Source organism: Eurytemora carolleeae, unplaced genomic scaffold (genome assembly GCF_000591075.1).
Source record: "Eurytemora carolleeae unplaced genomic scaffold, Eaff_2.0 scaffold18, whole genome shotgun sequence".
Lineage (NCBI taxonomy): Eukaryota > Metazoa > Arthropoda > Copepoda > Calanoida > Temoridae > Eurytemora > Eurytemora carolleeae.
In genome coordinates this window covers 564,081-588,621 of record NW_019396537.1, presented here as the reverse complement: position 1 = coordinate 588,621, position 24,541 = coordinate 564,081, and the positions used below count along the sequence as shown (strand labels likewise).

The following is a 24,541-nucleotide window of genomic DNA, read 5'->3' as shown; positions in this document are numbered from 1 at the left end:
CTGAACTCTTATCTTTTAGTTTGAGTAGGATTCAGTTTCTCTTTCTCACTCGACGGTACTAAAATTATGCAGATTAAAGGAAAAGTTGCTATTATAACTGGTTCTGGTCAGGGCCTAGGGAGAGCATTTGCTGTTAGACTTCTAGAACATGGAGCTAGTGTTTGTTTGTCTGATTACAACGTGGAGACTGGGTCTAATACCTTGAAGGAGCTATCAGCAAGGTTTGGAGAAGACAAAGTTTACTTTATTAAATGTGATGTGACGAAGGAGGAAGAGCTAAAGTCCTTGTATGACGGGTGTGAAACCCATTTTAAAAGCAAGGTTGATATCTTCTGTAATAATGCTGGTATAAACCATATCCCTGGCTGGAAGAAATGTATGGATATCGATATCATGGCTGTAATCTGTGGAACTGAGCTAGCTGTGGATAGGATGGATATAAGAAAGGGTGGTAAGGGTGGTCTAATTGTAAACACTGCCTCTCTTGCTGGTATTGGTATAGGTATGTCTAGAGAATCAGCTTCCTACTTTATTGCCAAGCATGGAGTAGTTTCTCTCACGAGAACCTACGGTCAGGCTAAAGTAGTTAAGGATACAGGTGTCAAGGTTCAATGCATTTGCCCAGCTTTTACAGATACAGGAATACTAACAGATCTAGAACCTGATCAGAAAAAACTGATAAATAAAAAATTTGGAATAATGACTCCGGAGTTTGTCGCTGATGCCTTCATTCATCTGATTAAAGATGGTGAGAGCGGTGCTGCTATCTGTATAATGAAAGATGCTCCTCCCTTCTACTATGAAGACTTCAGTAGAGAATGGGTGACTGTTCTTGTCGTGGTTGGAAAGATTTTACAAAAGCTGTTTGGGATCCAAGTTCTCACAGCTAGACATCAACTTGGGTTTGCACTGTTTACCTTTCTTGTTCTACAGATTCTCATCTATCTCTTCCTGTTGTAGATTTAATATTAGTTTTTGTAGATTCTGTAGATGTCATTTTATATATTTTTAACATATTATTCATTTAAATGTGGTGTCTGATCGATATTGGTTTGAAGGCCTAATTATATTAATGTTTCACTTTAAATATTAGAAATTATAAACAAATCATTTCAAATAATAAACCTTAATTGTTAATAGCTGTTTGTTAATAAAACTGCAGACGTAATTTTAAGTGATATATATATATATATATATGTGTGTGTGTGTGTTTTTAGACTAAAATCGTTTTAACAACAAATACCTTTAGATTTTACAATATACAACCAAATGATTGATAACCAGAGCTACAGCCTAAACATTTCAGGGTGTTTTATTCAGTTCAGGTGACTTCATATTTAAGGAAACCATGTCTACATGTAATCAAAAATGAATAAGATATCCATATTATTTTCTTAAAAGATTGATTCTTCTAAAATGTGATTGGTCTGTTAAAGTGAGTTTCAAATTTCTGTTCCTGAAATAAAACATTTGTCAGGCTAGCTAGAACCATAACGACATTTTCCAAATTGGTCAGGGTACTTACTGTTGTCAATGAAATGAATTAAATAAACTAGAATGTTGATTTTCTCTCCTCTCTCTATGAATATGGTTCTCCCTCCAGTCTATTTTTCCAATGTAAACTTTACGGCTTCTTATTAGCATTTTTATTTTTATAACTTCCCGTAATCTGAATATATGTATATAGTAATCTCCCACCACCCTTCGCCTTCATCCCCCCTTCTCACTCCCCTTCCCCTCTTTCTTACCCTCCCCTCCTACCTCACCAGTCACCTCCCCCTTCTCACGTTCTTCCCCTCCTTCTCTTTCCTCCTCCTACCTCCCCCTTCTTTTTGGATCTTCTGATAAAATCAGTGGGAAACATATTCTTCAAAATAATTCTACTGAAAATATTTAATTTTTTGTTGAAAAAAGACCAAAAATTGCAATTTTAATTATTCGATTATTATCTGATATTTTGTCGTTGTAAAATGAGTGCCTCATGTTCCTTGTTATATCTGTTAGTTCTGGTACTAATCAAAGCTTGCCGCAAACTCGTATCTTTACATGCAAAATTTTCAGCAAAAAAACGATTTTTCAATTTCGCTGTGAACCCTTACAAACAAAAAATAAAATTCATATTTCTAATATTAAACAAAATATGGACAACCCTGTTTCTAATATTAAACAAAATATGGACAACCCTGTTTCTAATATTAAACAAAATATGGACAACCCTGTTTCTAATATTAAACAAAATAATGCAGGTTTGAAATAAGAATTTGAAAGTATTCAGCTTTCACCTTGTTTTATATCCTTCATTATAGTCATTCATTTTACATTAACTACAAAGATCTGTAAACAACTGAATTTATTTTAAATAACATAAAAAATAGTTTTACTTTAAGAGGAAAAAGATGTTACTTTTTTAAATCTTTATAAAAGCTACTCTGCAAACTTAGAAAAAATATTGTGTTTGTTTATATTCTAATTTCCAGAGGAACAGCTAGCACTTTTGTTAGGGGAAGGGGCAAAATATCTGGGATGTAGGGGGGCAGGGGCTTGCCACCCCTTTGGAAAAAAATTACAAAATAAAAGTTTTTTTTTTTAAGGGTTTGACGACGAAAAAAAGAAATTTTTCAGTTGTTGCATGCAGATTTGGCTGTGTTCAATTCAAATCGTTTTTTTCTTGTGTTTAAAAAAAATTTATACTTTCAACAACTGTAAAATTAACAACATAATCATTTATATATTTTGAAAAAAAACATCAAATTACATATATAATTTTAATCATCTACATTGAAAAAGGACAAATAATGTTACGTTTTCTCCTGAAGTTATTGAATTTATGATTTATAATTCTAACCAACATTCATAATCTTATTTCATTTTCGATTTTATAGAAGTTCGTTTAAAGAAGATAAAAAGGTTATCAAATATAATAATCAGTTAGAAGTTTGCCGGGCTCAGTCTCAGAATATTCTCTAGATTTGGAACTGAGTTTTTGCCACAAACTCAAATATTAATCCCTAAATCTTTGCACCGAGTGGTGTAAACCTTTGATATTTAAAACTTAGATTATTTTACCAAAATAATTTTAAATGTTTACGATAGCCTTTGCTAATTTCTAATTTCAAAAATGTTCTTGTCGTAAGTGTATGTTAAGATCTTAAATAAATCTAATATGGAAATGACCTTATTTAGAAGTAAAAATGTATTCTTCATTGCCTATACCCTTTTTATATTAAAAAATCATCTAATTGTAATGACATTGACTATTACTTTAGAATTTAGAATCATTTAGAATATGTTGACTTGAATATCTGAAGTATCTGCACATTTGAATTATTTTCATGCAAATTTTAAAGATATTCAATTTTAAAATCGACCTTTTTTTAAAAACAAACCCCAGGATTCTAGGGGGGGGGGGGTTATTACCCCAAGGATTCTAGGGGGGGGGGGGGTAAAAAACCCCAATAACCCCCTTTATTTACGCCACTGGTAGCAGTGTCGCAAAAATCATGATATTTTGTAAACTTGCAGTACGTTGTACTTCAAAAATGATTTAATGTTTTAATGCGACATACTTAAATTACGCTATAAAATATGGGCAGAGATAGATTAACTGCGCTATATCTATTTTCTTTAATCCTTTAAATATGTATATTAAACGGTGCGATGGTCATGGGATATCAATAACATCATAGGAATTGAATTACGTCACTTACTGTTAACTTTGTAACCTAAGCTATTGAATAAAGTTAGTTGATTGAGACTCTGCTTTGATTACGGCATTAGCAGTAATATGTGTTCTTATTGAAACATGACGAGCAGAGATCTTTGCTAGTTGATCTAGCATTGAATCTACAGTAAGCTTGAAAATAGAGCTTTTGGTTCTTTTTGAACTATACGAGTTGAAAAATTGCCTGGTAGCAATTTCATTGGACTGTGTGTCCTTTAGAACCAGGGAGTGTAGCCTGGTTGAGAAATTGCCTGGTAGCAATTTCGTTGGACTGTGTGTCCTTTAGAACCGGGAAGTAAAGCCTGGTTGAGATTTGGCCTGTGTCTCATTTAGAACCGGGGAGTTAAGCCTGGTTTAGAAATTGCGTGTGTAGAAATTTCATCGGACTGTGTGTCCTTTAGAACCAGGGAGTGTAGCCTGGTTGAGAAATTGCCTGGTAGCAATTTCGTTGGACTGTGTGGCATTTTAAAAAAAAGAGTGAAGCCTGGTTGAGATTTGCCCTGTGTGTCATTCAGAACAGGGGAGTTAGGCCTGGTTGAGATATTGCCTGTGTGGCATTTAGAATCAAAGAGTCTTGGTTGATCTTGTTAACGAGTAGACCTGGATAGATACGTCTCGAGTAAATTGTTATGGAGTAGGTATTTGCTTCATCAGTTTCTTTTATTCCTTTGTTTATTTATATCTATAATGTTACATGAATACTCTGGATATATAAAAATAATAATGTATAATGCTCAGAGTATATTGGAGAGAGTATAATCTAATATTGGTTGGTTAACACAATTCCACTGTAATTCAATATACCCGTAACCACATGCTTGTATTACTGGGTTGGAAAACTTTTATTTTTAGATTAATCATAGATATCACAGATCGTCTCCTGTTCTACTGGTTTGTGGATTTATATATTCTTGTTGGTGGATTTCTTCCTTCAGTAGGAAAAACGATATTGGCTCCGGTACAGTGCAGAGTACGTTTTAAATCAAGTATTTACAAAATATCCAGACTCTATAAGTTCAGACTCAACCTGTATATTCAGATACACCCTGTATATTCAGATACACCCTGTATATTCAGATACACCATGTATATTCAGATACACTCTGCAAAGTTATCTTTTTCAAGCGAAAATATCTTTAAATCCAAGCCGAGTTGAACAAAAATACATCCTACATTTATTAAAAGTAATTAATACTATATATTGAAACAAGAAATGTCAACTTTAAACTAATAATAAAGTGTAAGAATTAGTTTTAGATAATTTTTGATTTCATTTTCAAATATATCCCGCTTCCCTTCTTTATCTCCTTCTCCTCCACCCCTCCCCTCCTTTATCTCCTTCTCCCCCTCCCCTTCTTTATCTCCTTCTTCCTCTCACCTTCCCTCCTTTATCCCTTTTCCCTTTCCCCTTTTTAAACTTATTTTTCCCCTCCCCTTCTTTATCTCCTTCTTCCCCTTCCCTCCCCCTAATTGAAAATTAATATGTAGATTCTGGAAACTTCAATTTAGTTTATACTTTTCTATTCTTTGGTTCTAATAGAACTTCTATTCAAGGCAACTGAAACTTTAATTAGAATATTAATATATCACAAGAGGGAAGGGGATCATCTATCTATCTATCTATCTATCTATCTATATATCTATCTATCTATCTATCTATCTATCCATCCATCTATCTATCTATCTATATTTCATTATAAATTCAATTTGTCAGCCAAAGAAAGATATATAAATGTAATAAATGCCGTACTCTTAAAACTTTGTCCAAAACTGTACCAGTCCAGGTACAACCCATCTGCTATAAAAGTCAAACAGGGCATGATCCACAAGGCTACCCTACCGTGAACTATCAACGCCACTACCACTGGGCGCGATTTTGATAGCTATCGGTGTCAACACAATACAACACTAGCAATTAATTAATCAATGTCTCAAACAGGAAATGTTCCACATGGCTTGAATCCCGTAAACCATCAGCGCCACTACCACTGGGCGCAATCTCGTTAGCTCTAAATGCCTCACAGCTGTTGTAGCTATCAAACAAGCTCTTACTCGATTAGTACCAAATACCAAGGTATGATCTCAGCCCGTATATTTCAACGAGGACGCAATTACTCTACACTGTAATCAAAGGAGAGCTTCTATAATAACTAATGTATTTGAGGTTCATTTCTTACAAGTTAAAGCTAGTAGACATAATTACAAGTCCTACATCACATGATTAAGGCAATCAGGTTACATATTACATCACACTTAGAATAGTTGAAATCTAAGATGTATTTCATCATATATATCACATGATTAAGCTAATCATTTGAAACGCAGTACAAACACAGATAGAATATTGTGTTACGTGTAGGGTTGTTAATCATTTTTTGTTTCGTTTTTCAATCGTTTTCAAAAAACAATCATTTTAAAAACGACCCACTTATTTCGAACTTTTAGAAAACGAATAACGATTCTTTTAAAAAACAATCGTTTTTTCAAAAACAATGGTTAACGAAACAATGAACTTTATAAAAACGGCCGTTTTTGGAAAAACGATAATTTTTGAAAAAAAGTTTTGTTAACAATCGTTAACGACGAATGGTCGTCGTTAACGATTGTTAACAAAGCGATCGTTTTAAAAATGACCATTTTAAAAAAAATAACTTTTTGAAAAAACAATCGTTTTTAAAAACGATCGTTTCGTTTTCGATTTTTCGTCGTCGTTTTCATAACGGAACGATCGTTTTTTTTTAAATGAAAACGTTAACATCCCTAGTTACCCGGTACTTATTACATACATAGATAAATTATTCTTGGGCCTTCGCCCCCTTTCCCCTTCACCTCCTTTCCCCTTCCCCTCTCTCTCCCCAATTTCATTGCCTTCCAAGTATGTGACGTCATCCTGTTCTATCCAAGGGTCTCTCTAGGTATTTAATTCATTCCTGCAGAGTACGGAAACTTGTTGTACCCTCGTGGACCAGAAATACAGGTTTCTACAGATATTCTCAACTCTGCACTTTACATATTCATTTGTATATATTGGTATTTTCTTTGTTTTCAAACCACGACAACATTTACATATGGAAATTTTTTCACGAAAGTTCGAATACTTTCAATATTTTCTTTTAGGTAACATTCATCAATTTGATTGAAAATAAAGTAACTTATTGCATGTTGCTATAAATACATATATCCTTTTGTAAATATCATCTTAAAGTACTTCTAGTAAACGTAAATAATGTAAATTCAAAGGAATTTTATGAATTTACCGCCTGTGTTGATCAACGGGCGATGGTTTACTATGATTACTAATCTCAAAAGACAAAAACTTGTAAACCTCTGCTTTTCCTAGAAATTAAAATATCTCTTTAAAATATGTCAATATTGGCAACAATAAATAATAATGATTGGATTGTACAAATTACTAGGCTTTCTGGGTGCGAAACCCATCTTCAAGTTTAACTTTTAATTTTTATCGATTTTTTTCGTGGATTTTAAAAAATTGAATTTTTTAAAGTCAAATTCTTTTCATTCTAACCATACATAAAACTTTTCTGTAATCATGAGAGGTTCTACAAAAAATTTGGGCCCGATCGGTTCAGTCGTTTAATGTTTATCGGTTATATTTGTATACATCCGATAAAGAAACAAACTGACAAACAGAGTATATATATAGTTGAAGGAAATATATATGAAATGCCTTACAATATGGTTGGTGGTTTATTTTCTTAGCTTTCGTTTCCAAATTTTGGTATCCCTGGTATCCCTGGTATCCCTCGTATCCCTGGTATCCCTGGTATCACTGGTTTCCCCTGGTATCCCTGGTATCCTTGGTATCCCTGGTATCCCTGGTATTCCTGGTATCCCTGGTATCTCTGGTATCCCTGGTATCCCTGGTATCCCCCTGGACCCCCCCCAGAACTCCCAAGGTGTGTTCTCAAGTCTATAATCTGTTCAGTTAGTGGTGGATTGTGTAGGAGTAAAGAACTTGTGAAAACCTGTATATAGGTTTAAACCACGAAGCTCTGCATTTCAACTTGCAGTTTGCGCAGATGATATAATTTGATATACATAGATCAGTGATTATCCAGCATAAGCCCCCCTACTCTCTACTGGAAATATTCCTATAGTGATTTAAAATTTATTCTTTCCTGTTTTCTTTTTTTCTTTCTTTCTTGACTCATTAATTTTTATCTTTCCAACCTATTCCTGTTATGTATTATCTTTCCAGCCAATTCCTGTTATGCATTATCTTTCACACCTATTCCTGTTATGCATTATCTTTCCAACCTATTCCTGTTATGTATTATCTTTCCAGCCAATTCTTGTTATGCATTATCTTTCACACCTATTCCTGTTATGCATTATCTTTCCAACCTATTCCTGTTATGCATTATCTTTCCAACCTATTCCTGTTATGCATGTTTATCCCACTTTGTGTTATTGTGAAGGTAAGGTTTAAGGTTTATATGAAACTACAGATTAATCCAATGACTTCAGAATCTGGCAAAAAGTTGGTTAAAACAAAAATTTCACAAATCATTAATATATTGATATCTAGTGTCTGAATGGAAGTAAACAAATATTGCTCCAAACATTGCAAAGTCTGTTAAGCTGCCTGGACCTTTCTTAGCTTGTGTATTCAGGTCCTTTATAGGCACAGCTTAGGCCTTAAATTCCGCTTGGAACAGTGCTGCCCATTTAAGGTCTAAACCTAGAAAATTGTGTGCGCAGATAAGATGCTATGAAAACGGTCCGTAGTGGAAACCGACGTAAAAGTTATCAACCCTTATTTTCGAGTAGTTTTAAAGAAAATATAGAGTAGTTTTAACTCCCCAAACGTCCTTATTGATTTCAATCTACTCTTCTAGCTTATCAGCCAAACCCTACCTAGCAATTTTAAGGTTTCATTCATTTGAAGGTTTAGAAAAACCTACATGTGTATGTTTCCTTTAGCTAGGTCGGATAAGCAGCTGTATCACAAAAAGATATTTTTTTATAAATCTTACAGAGAATACCAAAAATATACGAGGATTTAGGTGTAAAAAGACGGGGGGGGGGGGNCGGGTATTTTAAGGTTAAGGGTTTATATTTGCATGAACACATTGGAGTTTTCCCTTGATTTCCTCTTGATTAGAATCCATTTCTTAGCAACCGCCTCCTAAACTTATCCTCTAATTATGTTCTGTTGTGGGCCACTAGTTAGTTATATAAATAAATAGTTGAAGTACCCGGCGTTGCCAGTGTAATTAAAAATCTAACTTTTTTATCCTATGTTACCCCAAGGGAAGCTACGGGTTTCCTAAAAAAAAGTCAGCCCATTCAGTCCAGCCGTATGGCTAGCTATAGCTAACACATGTAAATAGTTTTTGAGCTTTATTATATAGATATAATTTGTGCTTCTCATATAATAAATACACGTATATGCTAGTCATATAATAAATATCTCAAATGGCCTAATAATTATTTTCAGCAGTGTCCCAGAAAAGGAAATCTATAGAGCACTGACTAGTGAGTATATTTTTGTGTAATTTATGAATAAATGAAAGGACATCTTGAACTTGTATCAAACTAACATTTTTTTCTTAATATCACTGATTTCTTATTATTTTCTACTTGCAATTTTTATTTTTTGGTGAGTTTTTTCCCCTGGATTAATGTTTACTGTAAACTATCCAAATATTAAATAAGGCTGCTTGTTCATTTGTTATATTTGGAGTTCTCACTCACCATAGACTCTCTTCAAACCATAATTATAACTTCAGGACTAAAAATATTAATCTCTGTATTCGTCTTGAATTATGAATACTTATTATTGCATAATTTTCTTAATTACTTTATTAAGAAGAGGACAGAAAAAGGAGAAGATGCGCGGAATATGAAGATGAAAAAAAAAGGCCAAGGGCATTTGAGGTTGAGGGAGGGAGGAGGAAGAAGCAGGGGGGGGGGCATTTACAGTTTCTTGATACTAAATTATGGATATATATAATGAAGGCCCCCCTGTGAACTAAAGAAAGCTAGAGATGTAAATCAAAATCTCATTTTGTGAGATCTCCCATCTTAACATGAATTTTAGATACATAACTGAAGTGCCAGAAGTTTCCCGTGGAGCTAAAGAAAAAATTAAATTTTGAAGAAAAAAATTGGAATTTGTAATGAAATTGATTTTTGAAAAAGGAAAATCTCTTTTTTAGCCTATGTCAGTACCAGGGTAAAAATTCAGGCAATTTTGCCCTTTTCAGTAAACGAACACCCACCTGGCCTCCTTTAATGATATTTTAGTATTAACAGAATTCAAGGTTGATGAGCTCTATTCTTTATTCATTGCAAATTCTTTGCCTCGCCCGACCCACTCAATCAATCAAATATATCTGATCTCCAAGATATATCTATCTATCTATCTATCTATCTATCTATCTATCTATCTATCTATCTATCGATCTATCTATCTATCTATCTAGAGATATCTCTTCAAGAAATTCAACCCTAATATCAGAATTGAACTGTTTTACATCAACTACTTGACAAAAAATATCCCTATACCTAATAAACTGCAGTATCAAATATCCCTACACCTAGTAAACTGCAGTATCAAGTATCCATATACCTAGTAAACTGCAGTATCAAATATCCCTATACCTGGTAAACTGCAGTATCAAATATCCCTATACCTTGTAAACTGCAGTATCAAATATCCCTATACCTAGTAAACTGCAGTATCAAATATCCCTGTACCTAGTAAACTGCAGAATCAAATATCCCTATACCTAGTAAACTGCAGTACAAATATCCCTATACCTAGTAAACTGCAGTATTTATTTTAAAAAATTTAAATTTTAAAATATAACAATGAAAAAAAAGTTCGCGGATATTCTAAAAGAAGTTTCAAAGAATTTCAAAAGTTTATGAAAAATCAAAGTTTGTTGGAGGCTTATTTTTGAAATTTCTATCATTCATAAACCTTTCTTTTCTTTCTTTAATTGTTTAGATTTTTAGACTCTACACACAAACCAACAAGAGGAAAAATCTTTCATTTTTGAAAATAAATTGATTTTAGCCAAAGGAAGGAACTAGAGGCGCACGACCGCGCGCTTAACTAATTAATTCTGTGCAGGTATCATGACAAGACATATCAATATCAACATTGATCCTTCAAATCTAAAATCATTTAACTTTCTTCAAGTAATTAAATTTTATTTAATCTTAAAACTAAATCTATTATATTTAGTGTCTAGTATCTAGTATCTAATATCTATTATCTAGTATCTATTATCTAATTTCTAGTATCCAGTATCTAGTATCTAGTATCTAGTATCTAGTATCTAGTATCTAGTATCTAGTATCTATTATCTAGTATCTATTATCTAGTATCTAGTATCTAGTATCTAGTATCTAGTATCTAGTATCTAGTATCTAGTATCTAGTATCTAGTATCTAGTATCTAGTATCTAGTATCTAGTATCTAGTATCTAGTATCTAGTATCTAGTATCTAGTATCTAGTATCTAGTATCTAGTATCTAGTATCTAGTATCTAGTATCTAGTATCTAGTATCTAGTATCTAGTATCTAGTATCTAGTATCTAGTATCTAGTATCTAGTATCTAGTATCTAGTATCTAGTATCTAGTATCTAGTATCTAGTATCTAGTATCTAGTATCTAGTATCTAGTATCTAGTATCTAGTATCTAGTATCTAGTATCTAGTATCTAGTATCTAGTATCTAGTATCTAGTATCTAGTATCTAGTATCTAGTATTATAGTATTATAGTTTATATTATATCTTAGTATTATATTATAGTATCCTTATTTATGTAGAGTATATTATAGTATCCATTTTTATGTATAGTATAGTATCCGTATTTATGTAGAGTATATTATAGTATCCTTATTTATGTAGAGTATATTATAGTATCCATTTTTATGTATAGTATAGTATCCGTATTTATGTAGAGTATATTATAGTATCCTTATTTATGTAGAGTATATTATAGTATCCATTTTTATGTATAGTATAGTATCCGTATTTATGTAGAGTATATTATAGTATCCTTATTTATGTAGAGTATATTATAGTATCCATTTTTATGTATAGTATAGTATCCGTATTTATGTAGAGTATATTATAGTATCCTTATTTATGTAGAGTATATCATAATATCCTTTTTTATGTAGAGTATTTTATATAACATGGGATACTCTACATAAATAAGGATACTAAACTATACTCTATAGTTTACATAGATAAGTTCAGTTAAATATCTGAAAGATTGTACCGTGTTGCATGATGAAGCTGAGCATGAATTTTCAATTCTAAACAAAAATTAATGCATTAAAGAATGCCATGATACCATTTCTAAATTTAAGAAAAAGCATTCACTAATTTCAAGGCCCAAAACTAATTAATTCACGAGAATTCATCAGAATTTCTCCCTGGTTTAAAAATCTAGATTTTACCAATTAAAATAGTTTTAATTTTTATTGAACTAATACTATTTGTTACCGTCTGTATTTATAAATATTACACACTTCAAAATGTTTTAAAAGTATTGGTACTCGGTAGTGGTATCCTGGTACCAGACCTGAGCCTGCGATTTAAAAACTTAGGCTCGAGTAGTAATTCCTAAAACCCGAGTTTAAGGCTCTAACATAGACCCAACTCTGACGACAGCTTGTGTCACGTGATGGACAGCTGCAATATCTTCGGCTCGACTTTCGTAGCTAGGCCCAATGAAAAAAGAACCGAGTCTTAATTTAATTAATTCCCGGAATCCGCCAATTATAACTATAAAAATCCGTCAAAAAAGATATTAAACCGGTTTGATAAAACAAACTCGGTGGAACATTTAGTTGAAACTAAGATCCCTAAGCTTGAGACTTAAATTAGTCTCAATGACACCTTAGACCTATAAGTTTTCAATTTTCAAATCTTTTAGTTTTAAATCGTGGGCTCTGTTGTATTTTCATTTGTTTATTAATACCCCATTAGCAAAGGGGATCAAACTTAATATTTTGTTGTTATGCACTATAACTAACCTGAAAAACCTCTAGTGCTGTATTGTCTACCTAGAGCAGCTAGGTGTAAACGTCTAGTTCTGTAATGGCTACCTGGAGCAGCTAGGTGTAAACCTCTAGTACTGTATTGCCTACCTAGAGCAGCTAAGTTTAAACCTCTAGTGCTGTATTACCTACCTGGAGCAGCTAAGTGTAAACCTCTAGTGCTGTATTGTCTACCTGGAGCAGCTAGGTGTAGACCTCTAGTGCTGTATTGCCAACCTGGAGCAGCTATAAACCTCTAGTGCTGTATAACCTACCTATAGCAAATCTAAACCTCTAGTACTGCATTGTCTACCTGGAGCAGGTGTAAACCTCCAGTGCTGTATTGTCTGCCTGGAGCTGCTAGATGTAAACCTCTAGTGCTGTCTTGCCTTTCTGAAGGAACTGATAGTGCTGTATTACCTACATAGAGCAAATGTAAACCTCCAGTACTGTAAAACCTACCTAGAGCAAATGTAAACCTCTAGTGCTGTATTGTCTACCTGGAGCAGGTGTAAACCTTCAGTGCTATATTGTCTACCTGGAGCAGCTGTAAACCTCTAGTGTTGTATAACCTACTTGGAGCAGCTATAAACCTCTAGTGTTGTATAACCTACTTGGAGCAGCTATAAACCTCTAGTGTTGTATAACTTACCTGGAGCAGCTATAAACCTCTAGTGTTGTATAACCTACCTATAGCAGCTGTAAACCTCTAGTGTTGTATAACCTACCTATAGCAGCTGTAAACCTCTAGTGTTGTATAACCTACTTACAGCAGCTGTAAACCTCTAGTGTTGTATAACCTACCTATAGCAGCTGTAAACCGCTAGTGTTGTATAACCTACCTATAGCAGCTGTAAACCTCTAGTGTTGTATAACCTACCCGGAGCAGCTATAAACCTCTAGTGCTGTATAACCTACCTGGAGCAGCTGTAAACCTCTAGTGTTGTATAACCTACCTGGAGCAGCTATAAACCTGTAGTGTTGTATAACCTACCTGGAGCAGCTGTAAACCTCTAGTGTTGTATAACCTACCTGGAGCAGCTGTAAACCTCTAGTGTTGTATAACCTACCTGGAGCAGCTATAAACCTCTAGTGTTGTATAGCCTACCTGGAGGAGCTATAAACCTCTAGTGCTGTATAACCTACCTAGAGCAGCTTTATCCCACAGTTACAGATTTACACCCCAAACCATATTAACATACACATTTAGACACTCTTTCTCTGCCACATGTCAGCCCTTAAATGGAGCATATGCGGCAATACTGCGAGAAGCAATTAAAAGATGTTTAAAACATTCAAAACTTTCAAAACATTAGAGAGTTTGCATATCGTGCAATTTGAAAAATGAATTAAGATTATATTTATTTTTTATTCATTTATCTATTTGTTTGCGTAACACAATTTGAATATATTGTTGGTATAATTAATGATAAAAATTAATTATGATAAAAATTACCCTGTTCCAAGAATCAAGATATATATAATAAAACAAGCAATAAAATAATCTTTAGGAAGACAATTAATTCTGAAAGAATTAGCTTGGTCAATTCCATCTATAAAATAAAAGGAACCCGTTGACCAATTGCCCAATATTTGTATTGGAAAACTCTGTAGAACCAAGGGAAGGCAAAGCCTTGCAAGGATATATTTGTGAGGGATTGACCATATCTGTGTGTACTGTGTACTGTGTACTGTGTGCTGTGTACTGTGTACTGTGTAAGTGTACTGTGTACGGTGTACTGTGTAGTGTGTACTGTGTATTGTGTACTGTGTACTGTGTACTGTGTACTGTGTACTGTGTACTGTGTACTGTGTACTGTGTACTGTGTACTGTGTACTGTGTACTGTGTACAAGTGGACAGTATATGCGTACTACCTACCTAAGCATATGTTCATCAACAAGATCTAGTGCAGCATGAGCAATAAACTGGTTTAAATGACGATGATCTTCTTTACGACTCTCTCGGTTCCCTGATCCACTGAAATAATACATTAATAATAATAATAAAAATAACAACATTTTCTGACAATGATGAGTACAATGACAATAATAAAACAAATTAAAGATAAAAAAAAAAAAATCATAATTGCTGACAACAATGATAACGATGATGTAATTAATAATACTTGAAACACCTGAATTCCATCTCAAATATAGGATTGTCTCTGTGCCCAACAATAACGAAATAATATATTCCAGACATTTTCCAACCCCTCTAAAACATTGGATCTGAAACATTCATGTACAGTGTCAAGCTCACTGTACTGTGTACTTTAGTGTACAGTGTGTTGTGTACATTAGCGTACTGTACTATTTGTTGTGTACAGTGTCCGGTGACCTGAAATGTGTACATTGAACTGTGTACATGAGTGTATTTTTGTACGTTACATGTATATAACACCGGTGTATGGATGCAATTTATAAAAGAAAGCGATCACGACTTGTTAAATTATATTGAGGCAACGATTAAAAAGCGATTTAAGATTTATGTCATGTTTGAATTTGGTCTTGATTGAATTTTACCATGCTACTTCTTAAGAATGTGTGACGTGTTTAGTGCGAATTATTTTCTAAAGTAATTGGAATGATGAGGTTGTTTACCACTGGATTTTGGATATAATAATATAACTTGAGTGGTAACTTAAAAGTCGTCTTTGACCTTAGAAAAAGCTTGCGACATTCATTATAACAATAGCCCTAATCCTGCCCTTTCCAAAACGTGGTCTGTTATTGTTTTGCTCTCAAAAATACCAGAGATATTAAGAATTTGTTTAGATTTCAGTTTATGAAATAAAACGATGAAAATGTCTCATTCTGAACGAAATCATATCTCCGGTAATAATGAAAGCACAAAAATGGCAGACCACATTTTGAAAATAACAGGACTCTGGACTAGGGCTATATTCTATGATTTTTGTTTCATAAATAAACATGGCTATATTCAGGTTACCTATGCGAATGCTGCAAACTACTTCTAAGGTCAAAGACGACTTCAAAGTCTTCAATCATAAGATATTATTCCAGTTTATTTAAAATAGGACTGTATCGTGACTAATGTTTGAGCGCTGATTAATATTTGGTGTTATTTATATGTGTCAGGTGACTGTTTGACACTATGTTGTAATTTAAATATTTTCTATATTACAGTGTTACAAAAATTATTCACAGTAACTTTCACATAATATGTACATTGTACAATGTACGTTCAGTGTTTGACAAATTTTAAATGATATTAATCACATTCATTTTGCTTTTCTATGATCACTTCAACAAAAATAGTAATTTACAGGGTTTAAGGAGGTTGGTTACTATTTAAACTATTGATTTGAAGATAATTTTTTACATTTTGTTTCAAAAAAATAAATAAATTTATTTTAATATAAGATTTTTAAGGGTTTTCATTAACAGTAAATCGTGCTGTATATTTAGACACAATCAGATATTTAAGCTTAAAGCAAAGAGAAAACACATCAATTGTAAAATCATTAAATTACTGACAAATTTCATTCGCAAGCTTCAAATAAACGCCGAATAGAAAAATAGTAAATGCGAAACAAAAAGAACAATTTTATTTTGAGATTCTTAGGATGTATTCTAATCAAGGGGTTTCGTAAAAGATTTTCGTTTTGTTTAGAGAGATAATTTCAAAATAAAGATAAGGTCGAAAGAGGGGCAAATACATTACTATTAACATCCGCAGTGAAGGGGGGAGGGGGAGTATCAAATCAACAGCAGTAAATAAATATTCTATTCTTTTGTAAGACATTCCGAAATAATTCACTAATAGTAAAATGTAAAAATTACAGAAAAATCTGTTTTTGTTTTCAAAAGATTTGTCTGTCTGCTAATTACTGACAAATTTGTTTAAATTTATCTCTTCGAGGGAAGTCGTCTCGTCCCGCAAAGCAATGCTTCAAAGTCCCTTTTGACGTTTGAGGTTAGTTTAATAATCCCTTTTGAGGAGAACTGAAACAATGGAAAAGCAGCAAATGCAAGATGTGAACAGACCTAAAACAAATTCAATTTAGGAGAGGATCTTGGTATTTTCTTCTTTATTGTATTAGTTCCGTGTTCGTATTTGCCCCAAATTTTTCAGAATCCCTCCCCCCATCATTTTTGAGGATTATGGGAAAAAAATTAAAAAGGGGACATCAATAAGCAAGTTTTTTATTCTTTTTCATACTTTTACCAACAAAATCATTTATTTTCCCCAATTGAGTGAGAAAAAAAACCTAAAAACATTTTCTAAAGGGGGGGGGGATTTTTTAAGAAACATCATAAACACCGGGAAACCACCGCCTCATGTATTTGGCAAATTCTTTATTTCCATGGTCTAATGATCCTTTATTTTATATATTTTAAGCAGATTATCTGTTTTTAATTTCTTAGTTAAAAAAAAACTATTTGTTATATGCTCAGAGATCGTTGACTAAGGAACCCTTTTATCTAGAGTTTGATTGATGGATAACAATTTATTTGTTTATTTCTTAGTAAATATTATATCCTTACGATATGTTTCTATATAAAAGTAGGAAACTAACTTACCCAGAAAAATGTATGCCGTAGTGATCAACCAAAATGCAAAGATATATACAATCCTAGCACAATAATCAAATCAACTTTAATTCTATAAAATAAAGGCTTCTAAAAACTCAAATCAAATTTCAATTAAGGATTAATTATAAAGTTAAATTCATTGTTAAATATATTGATTGATTGATTGATAAATATCTTGATTGATTAAAAAGCTAACTATTGAACTAATTTTTAAAGTAATTCATTCTTTATTCTATCAATGAATTATGCATTAGCTAGTTAAACTATTTAATTAAAGAATGATATCAATATTTAAATTGAAAAATTTAGGATATGACTCGACTAATTAAAATGAATTAAAATGAATTAAAATTAAAATTGCCAGTCAAACATCATTCAGTAAAAATTAATTAATTAAATATGAAATAATTTATTAAATTAAAAATTAAATCAATCGATCTAAGAAATTCTACATTAATCCAGGAAAATTTTCGCTTAACAATTGATTGACTTGTTTTATTTTAATTTAGATTTTTTAATTCTATTAATTGTTGATTGATTGATTGATTATCCCTGTTACAGTAGTTGAGATCAGTTATTCTGGCTGGTTCTGTGTTAGGCCAATATATTCTGTACACCCATACACACCCTGGACAGTGGACAATATAAATATTTTAAATTAATTTCAGGAGCTTACCTTCTTTATAATCAACAAAATGAAATAAAATTTTTGATGGGCCCTTTTAAAATGGACACCCCCCCCCTCATAATACATATATACATACAACTGATTTGAAGAAAATTATAACCCAAAAGTCCATCTGGATAGCAGAAGTTAAGTATCGGAGGGTAAAAATAATATATATAAATAATATATATCAGGGTAAAAATGAATAACACGTTATAAATAATATATATCAGAATATGAAAGATGTAACTGACCTGTGATGAACCAGCCACAAAGAAAGAATGTAATGAGACTTTGAACAGGATGATTTGGTTCAAACGAATCCTTAATGATAAGAACCATTATAATTATAGAGGGAAAATTTGAGAGTAGGGGTAGTTGGACCCCCTCCCCTGGGTTGAATTTCGGCCAGATATATAATATAAAAAAAAATCATTAAACCACGACTACATCAAAAAAGAGGCCCAAGTTAGTAACCTAAAATTTGCACATTGTAAGAAAAGACGATTTGGTAACCTAAGAGAAGTTCCGTGACAGAGAAGGACGCAAGATTCAACAAGGAGGACGCATAATGTGTTCAATGGCCGCAGCGCTTGGTCCCCTAGCCCATCCTAGCCGCAACGCTCGTCCCAGATATGATCCCAATCTAAACTAACCCAGAATATAGATAACATGAGCACATTAGATAACAGTTTCCAATGAACAAAATGAGATTTCGTTTGTTATTTATTTAGTGTGTAGAAAATAGGATGTGACTATGATATATAATGCATGCGGATGTATTGTATTGGGGCCTACGATAGATAGATAGATGGAACTGATCACGTGGCCTTATGGAAGAATCTGAAAGTTACGGGGGAGGGGTCCAGTACCCCTCGTTAAGGGTTCAGCTCTATAGGAAAAATTGTTTCAGTCTTCAATTACACTAAGTAACCATTCGTAGCACAAATCTTAGTGTGCAGAACACAGGCTGAAATTGTTATCCTTGATTTTCTTGATTTCTTTGTTTTCTTGACTTTCTTGATTTCCTAGACTTCTTGATTTCCTGTGATTTCTTGATTTCCTTAACTTTCTTGATTTCCGTGACTTTCTTGATTTCCTTGATTTCCTTAACTTCCTCGATTTCCTTAACTTCCTTGAGTTACTTCATTGATTTCCTGAACTTCCTTGATTTCCTAAACTTCCTTGATTTCCTTAACTACCTTGATTTCCTTAACTTCCTTGGTTTCCTTAACATCCTTGATTTCCTAACTTTCTTGATTTCCTTAACTTTCTTGATTTCCTTAACTTTCTTAATTTCCTTGACTTTCTTGATTTAAAAATGTTCATGATAATTGCTACCTGATCATTTCCTGTCTCTGCTCTTCTAACCCTGGTGAGTACTCCAATCAGATATTTAAACACGGAGAACGCTCCTAATATGCAAAAAATAATAAAAAGTATGCAAAAAACATTTAGCAAAGAAAAAAAAAAGATTGTGGTGCAGTGTACAACAGCGCGGCGCCTGAATATTTAAAACTTTTTTTCAACCCAATTTTATGTCGTCAGACTGGTTAGTGGTTGTTTTAAAAAAGGTATGGTGACAAAATGGCAATTTTAGTGAAGAAACCACAAATGAAAATAATCATTTTCCGAAAACAAAAACATGGATATCTATTTCATACTTGATCAAACAAGGCTTTTCTGGGTTCCGTTGAGAATCATGTATTGCCATCTTAGCATGAAGGGTCACTTGAAATTACGATAACAGTCCCTTTAAAGCATATAAATGTTTTACATAAAAACATAGTAGTCGCCGTAAGGAAATATTGGGTAAAATTACCTCCGACAATTAGAAATATAGGAATGTAGGGTTCTGCAGGACACTCATGGAAATATACTATACACAAATATTATCAAACATTAGTTTCTATATAAATAAAGGAGTAATCCGATCATAACTCAGGAACCCTTGAAATATTAAAGTCGATGCAATCAAAACAAAAAAGTAAGGTGGGGAAAACAGGGGCTGTTTAATTTCTTGAAAAATGGCCCCCCGCCCCCATCTTTTAAAAAAAGAATTTTAGAAATGTTCTAGGGGTTTATTAAGCAAATTTGAAAACATTTGGGAAAAATATTGGAAAACGTGTTTTTTCCCAGAACGGTTAACATCTTTTCGGGGGGAAGCTAATTCTTAAAAATATATACCCCTGGATTCAAATCTAGAGAATTTTTATAGAAAAGCTTTCGCAAAAGTTAACTTTTTAGGCTTATTCTCGATAAAAAACGACATTCCAAAAATTCCTAATGAAAAATAAAAATTATTATGTTTGATATGTGTTTCCTGAACCAACTACTATCATTGCTACAGGTATTATGATGGTTATACTGCACGCTGAGAATACAAACAAGTCAAATATTGACAAATAAAAATTTTAATCTAAAAAAATAATTGAAATAATTTTAGTACTGGAATAATATTCATCCTGTTGTCGAGAAATACATAAGAAGAATAAAACAACAGCTCTCAGAAGAGTTGAAACTGTAAATATTTAGATTTTGGAAAATAAATTACTGGTTTGCAATCCTTACAGAAGTTCTTCTAAAATCTATTTTTTTAGATCAATTTGAACTGACATCATCCATTTTCCAAATTTTGATCTTTTTCAGTAATATTCTTTATGAAACTATTTTGTACTTAATCATTCTTACTCACTTCGTGGTGAATTTTAATATGAAATCATCGTGCTATAAAGTTAAATTATCTGTCCAATATAGAACGTGTGCTATAAAGTTTTGATTGGTTCGCCAATTTTCTCCCAAAAAGTTCAGGATATTAAAAAAAATTTCAATATAACTGAAAATAAAATTAAAATCAACTACATATTTTATTTCTGCTTTCTTAAGAAGCTTATTTAATCTAGAAATAGCCATTGCAATAAGACAAGTAGACAAACGTTTTATAAACACAATTATTTTGGCACGATGTGCTATAAAGATTTCGGACTTTAATGTTCTCTGACTAAAAACTTTATTACACTGCAAACCAAAATATTAGTGTTATAAATAGTTAATATAGTTAATATTGCTTATCATGCTAAAAAGAAAATTAAATAAATTTTTTAAACTTTTTTTAATTCAGTAGAATTTGTAGGTTGTATCTCATGCCTATTGTGCAACCTATTGTTCCCAAAAGCAGTAATATCACCTAAACAGGATTAAAAGTTAAAAAAAATTTTATATCTTATAAGAATGTTATCGATGAACATTTGTGACAGCCGATCGTAACGGTGCCGAACTGCTTTGTGAAACAAAACCAGGATTTTCTCCAAATGTTTTTTCATCATGAAACTAAATGTTTTTACATCATGAAACTAAATGTTTTTAAATCATGAAACTAAATGTTTTTACATCATGAAACTAAATGTTTTACATCATGAAACTAAATGTTTTTACATCATGAAACTAAATTTTTTTACATCATGAAACTATAAGTATTTTATTTCTAATTTTGTTCACCTTGATTAGAAAATCTATGACATTTCTTGAAGCTTTGTGCGTATCCCGGATCCGACCAAACAGGGAGTCGTAGGAGGGGGGCTCAGCTAAAAACAAAATTATATCTTCAATTTTTACGGACAAAATGTTTTTAAGCAAAAACAATCTATTCAAATCCAAGAAGGCTGAATTTATTATTAATAAGTCTTTATTTATGTTTCGAAAAAAATATTTTTATAATGATTTTGTAAAATGTTGTGTAATAATTATTGTAATATCTTAGAAATTTTAAAAATATTTTATGAAAAAAAAATATGGACCAAATTGTTTGAATTATAAGATTAATGAAATAAAATCATCTTAATAGACTAAAACATAATCTTAAAAAAACACAAACCATTTGGATCCACTGCTTCTTCATATGATGGGGGCGGGCCCCGCGACACGCCCTGGTGTGCTGGAACAGTGCCAGGAATATCGTGATATGACGGGGGCGGGGACATATGATTAGAGGGCGTTTCTGTTCCTGTGGGTGTGGCAGTTCCAGAGGTTAGATAGTCAACCTCTATGGGATTTACTGTAACTAAAAAGAAAAAAATTATTTTTAAATTTCACGTTCTCCTTTTTTCCGCCACTCATCAAACTCAAAATTAATTTGATCTTTCTGTTATTGTAAAAAAAATTCTTATTTTTCCCGAAATTTAGTAAGGACACATATTAGGTAAAGTTACAGAAATATAAAGAACTAGCTCAAATGTCCGGTTGGTCCTGATAATGAGATGCATCAACAAAGCTGTTTATAGCTTGGAGGTAAATCAAGGTAGCTCATAGCTCAGAGGTCAAACAGCCTACAGGTAAATTGATAGCAAGTTGGTCAATCAGGTAATTTGATAGCAAGGAGGTCAATCAGGTGGCCAGTTCGTAGCTATGGGGTCAATCTGGTAGTTCATAGTAAGTGCTCAATCAGGTCGAAAGTTTATGGCTGGGTGGTTAATTAGGTAGTAATTTATAGCTAGAGGGTCAATCAGGTAGATATTTCAGAACTAGGGGGTCATTAAGGTAGCAGTTTATAGCATAGGGTTAATCAGGTAGATAGATCTGAGCTTGGGGGTCAATTAAGTTGGTAATTTGTAACTAGGAGGTCATCAGGTACCAGTTCATAGCTAGGGGGGTCAATCAGGAATCAATTCATATATAGAGGGTCAATAAGGTAGCAGTTTATATCTAGGAAGTCAATCAGGTAGATAGTTCAGAGATAGGGGTCAATTAGGTAGTAGTTCATAACTAGGAAGTCAATCAGAAATCAGTTAATATCTATGGGGTCAATCAGGTAGCATTTCATATCTGGGGGGTCAATCAGATAGAAAGTTCATAGCTAGGGGGTCTATCAGGTAGATAGTTCAGAAATATGGGGTCAATCAGGTTGTAATTCGTAACTGGGAAGTAAATCAGAAATCAATTCATATATAGGGGGTCAATCAGGAAGCATTTCATTCTAGGGGGTCAATCAGATATAGTTCATAGCTAGGGGGTCTATCAGATAGATAGTTCATAGCTAGGGGGTCTATCAGGAAGGAGTTTATAGCCAGTGGGTCAATCAGATAGATGGTTCATAGATAGGGGTCAGTCAGGTAGAAAGTTCATGTTTAAGGGGTCAATTAGATAGATAGTTCATAGCTAAGGTGAATTAGGTAGACAGTTCATTGCTCAGGTAGCAGTTCAACTCTTAAGAGGTCTTTAAGGCGAGCACACTTTTACAGTGTAACAAGCAATATTTCGATTTTAACATGTAGCTGTTAATGGCTTCCTAAACATCTGAATTTTTTTTAGGAGCACTTATTTGTGTATGGAACAACTTGAGCCTGGGTGCAAATTTTTTCTAAGGGTCATTTGGGTCACCCTACCCCTCACACTGGACTGCCAAACAGATTGAAGTCAACCCCTAATTTGTTTAATTCGGTTTAAAATGAAAAAACAGAAAAGGACATTTGAACAAAAATAAAATAATCAGCATAAGCATACATTGGGGCAAGTTGTAAGCGAGGTAGTTTAAATTTCTGATATCTGGAGACAAAATGTGAAAGAAGCACATTCAAATAGGACTTTCTCATGCATAAGTGAAAAACACTAAGCATCAAAATAAACAGAAAAGTATATAAGGGCGTTTCACCACGAATAGATTGGCGTAAAGAGAAGTTTAAGCAAGGTGATCTAAATTTATGAGATCAAAAGATAAGATGTGAGAGATGCACATATATTACATACATTTAAATATGATTTTTTTACGTATCATGATTAGATAAAAACAATATATGAGATTAACATAGAATTAGATTGTTCGTGTTTTGAGCAAACAACTAACAAATTTCACAAAAAAGAACATACGGGCGTTTCACCAGAAATGTATCAGCGTAAACTGGCCTTTGGGGTTAATATTTTTAATACTCGAACTAAACTGACCTCCATGAATGTAGGGTCAATTGACATTATGCTTACAGTCCCTTTACGGGCACTTATCAACTGTGAAGTTAAAATTCGTTAAAATTATGCAATTATCGGAGAAAACAAAATAAACAAAATGGCATTATCAACATGTCAAAAATAGTTCTTAGGACACGCGTTTCTGTTTACAAACAGAAACATAATAATAAATTAGGAAATTTTAAGTTAATTTATACTTATAAAGTAGTAACCTCTGTTTGTCTGTATGGATGTCCGATCACAACTCAAGAACCCCTTGACCGATTTGCCATAAACTTTGATTGGGGCACTTGGTTATAGAACCACGGGAATATTTTTAGCTCGGTTTAAGTTTAGTAGGTTGACTTTTGTAGTGAAAACTTAGGGAGGAATGTTTTCAGGAAAAGCTGTGTTCTCAAGCAAGTTTATAATACTTTTCAGGGCGCTTTGGGGTCTGTCCAAGAGAACGATTTTTAGACCCGATCCTCCACCCCCGGGCCCTATCAATTTAGTACATGACCAACTATTTAACCATTTTTTAATAAAATTATTGTTATTTATTTTGTATTATTTAAGGGTTAGGTTAAGACATACAGTCCATTTTGCGGTAATTTCCTAGAGAGCGATTTTTGG

At 32.9% G+C, this 24,541-nt stretch overlaps 2 protein-coding genes and 1 pseudogene across 2 annotated transcripts; 1 reads left to right on the top strand and 2 right to left on the bottom strand.

Annotated features, from left to right (window-relative positions):
* Nucleotides 1–24: 24 nt before the first annotated feature.
* On the top strand, nucleotides 25–1,139 carry LOC111705102 (15-hydroxyprostaglandin dehydrogenase [NAD(+)] pseudogene; annotated as a pseudogene).
* Nucleotides 1,140–14,622: 13,483 nt separating this feature from the next.
* Nucleotides 14,623–14,971, bottom strand: LOC111705054 (trafficking protein particle complex subunit 2-like). Its single transcript, XM_023477481.1, is given in 2 exon segments — nucleotides 14,623–14,725; nucleotides 14,883–14,971. Coding segments are annotated over 2 exon segments (192 nt in total).
* Nucleotides 14,972–14,975: 4 nt separating this feature from the next.
* On the bottom strand, nucleotides 14,976–22,031 carry LOC111705070 (uncharacterized; the record flags this gene model as incomplete). The annotated part of the gene is given in 10 exon segments (XM_023477504.1): nucleotides 14,976–16,755; nucleotides 17,293–17,345; nucleotides 17,857–17,932; nucleotides 18,226–18,295; nucleotides 19,313–19,386; nucleotides 19,794–19,850; nucleotides 20,295–20,345; nucleotides 21,119–21,158; nucleotides 21,470–21,555; nucleotides 21,846–22,031. Coding segments are annotated over 10 exon segments (678 nt in total). The 3' UTR covers nucleotides 14,976–16,690.
* Nucleotides 22,032–24,541: the final 2,510 nt, after the last annotated feature.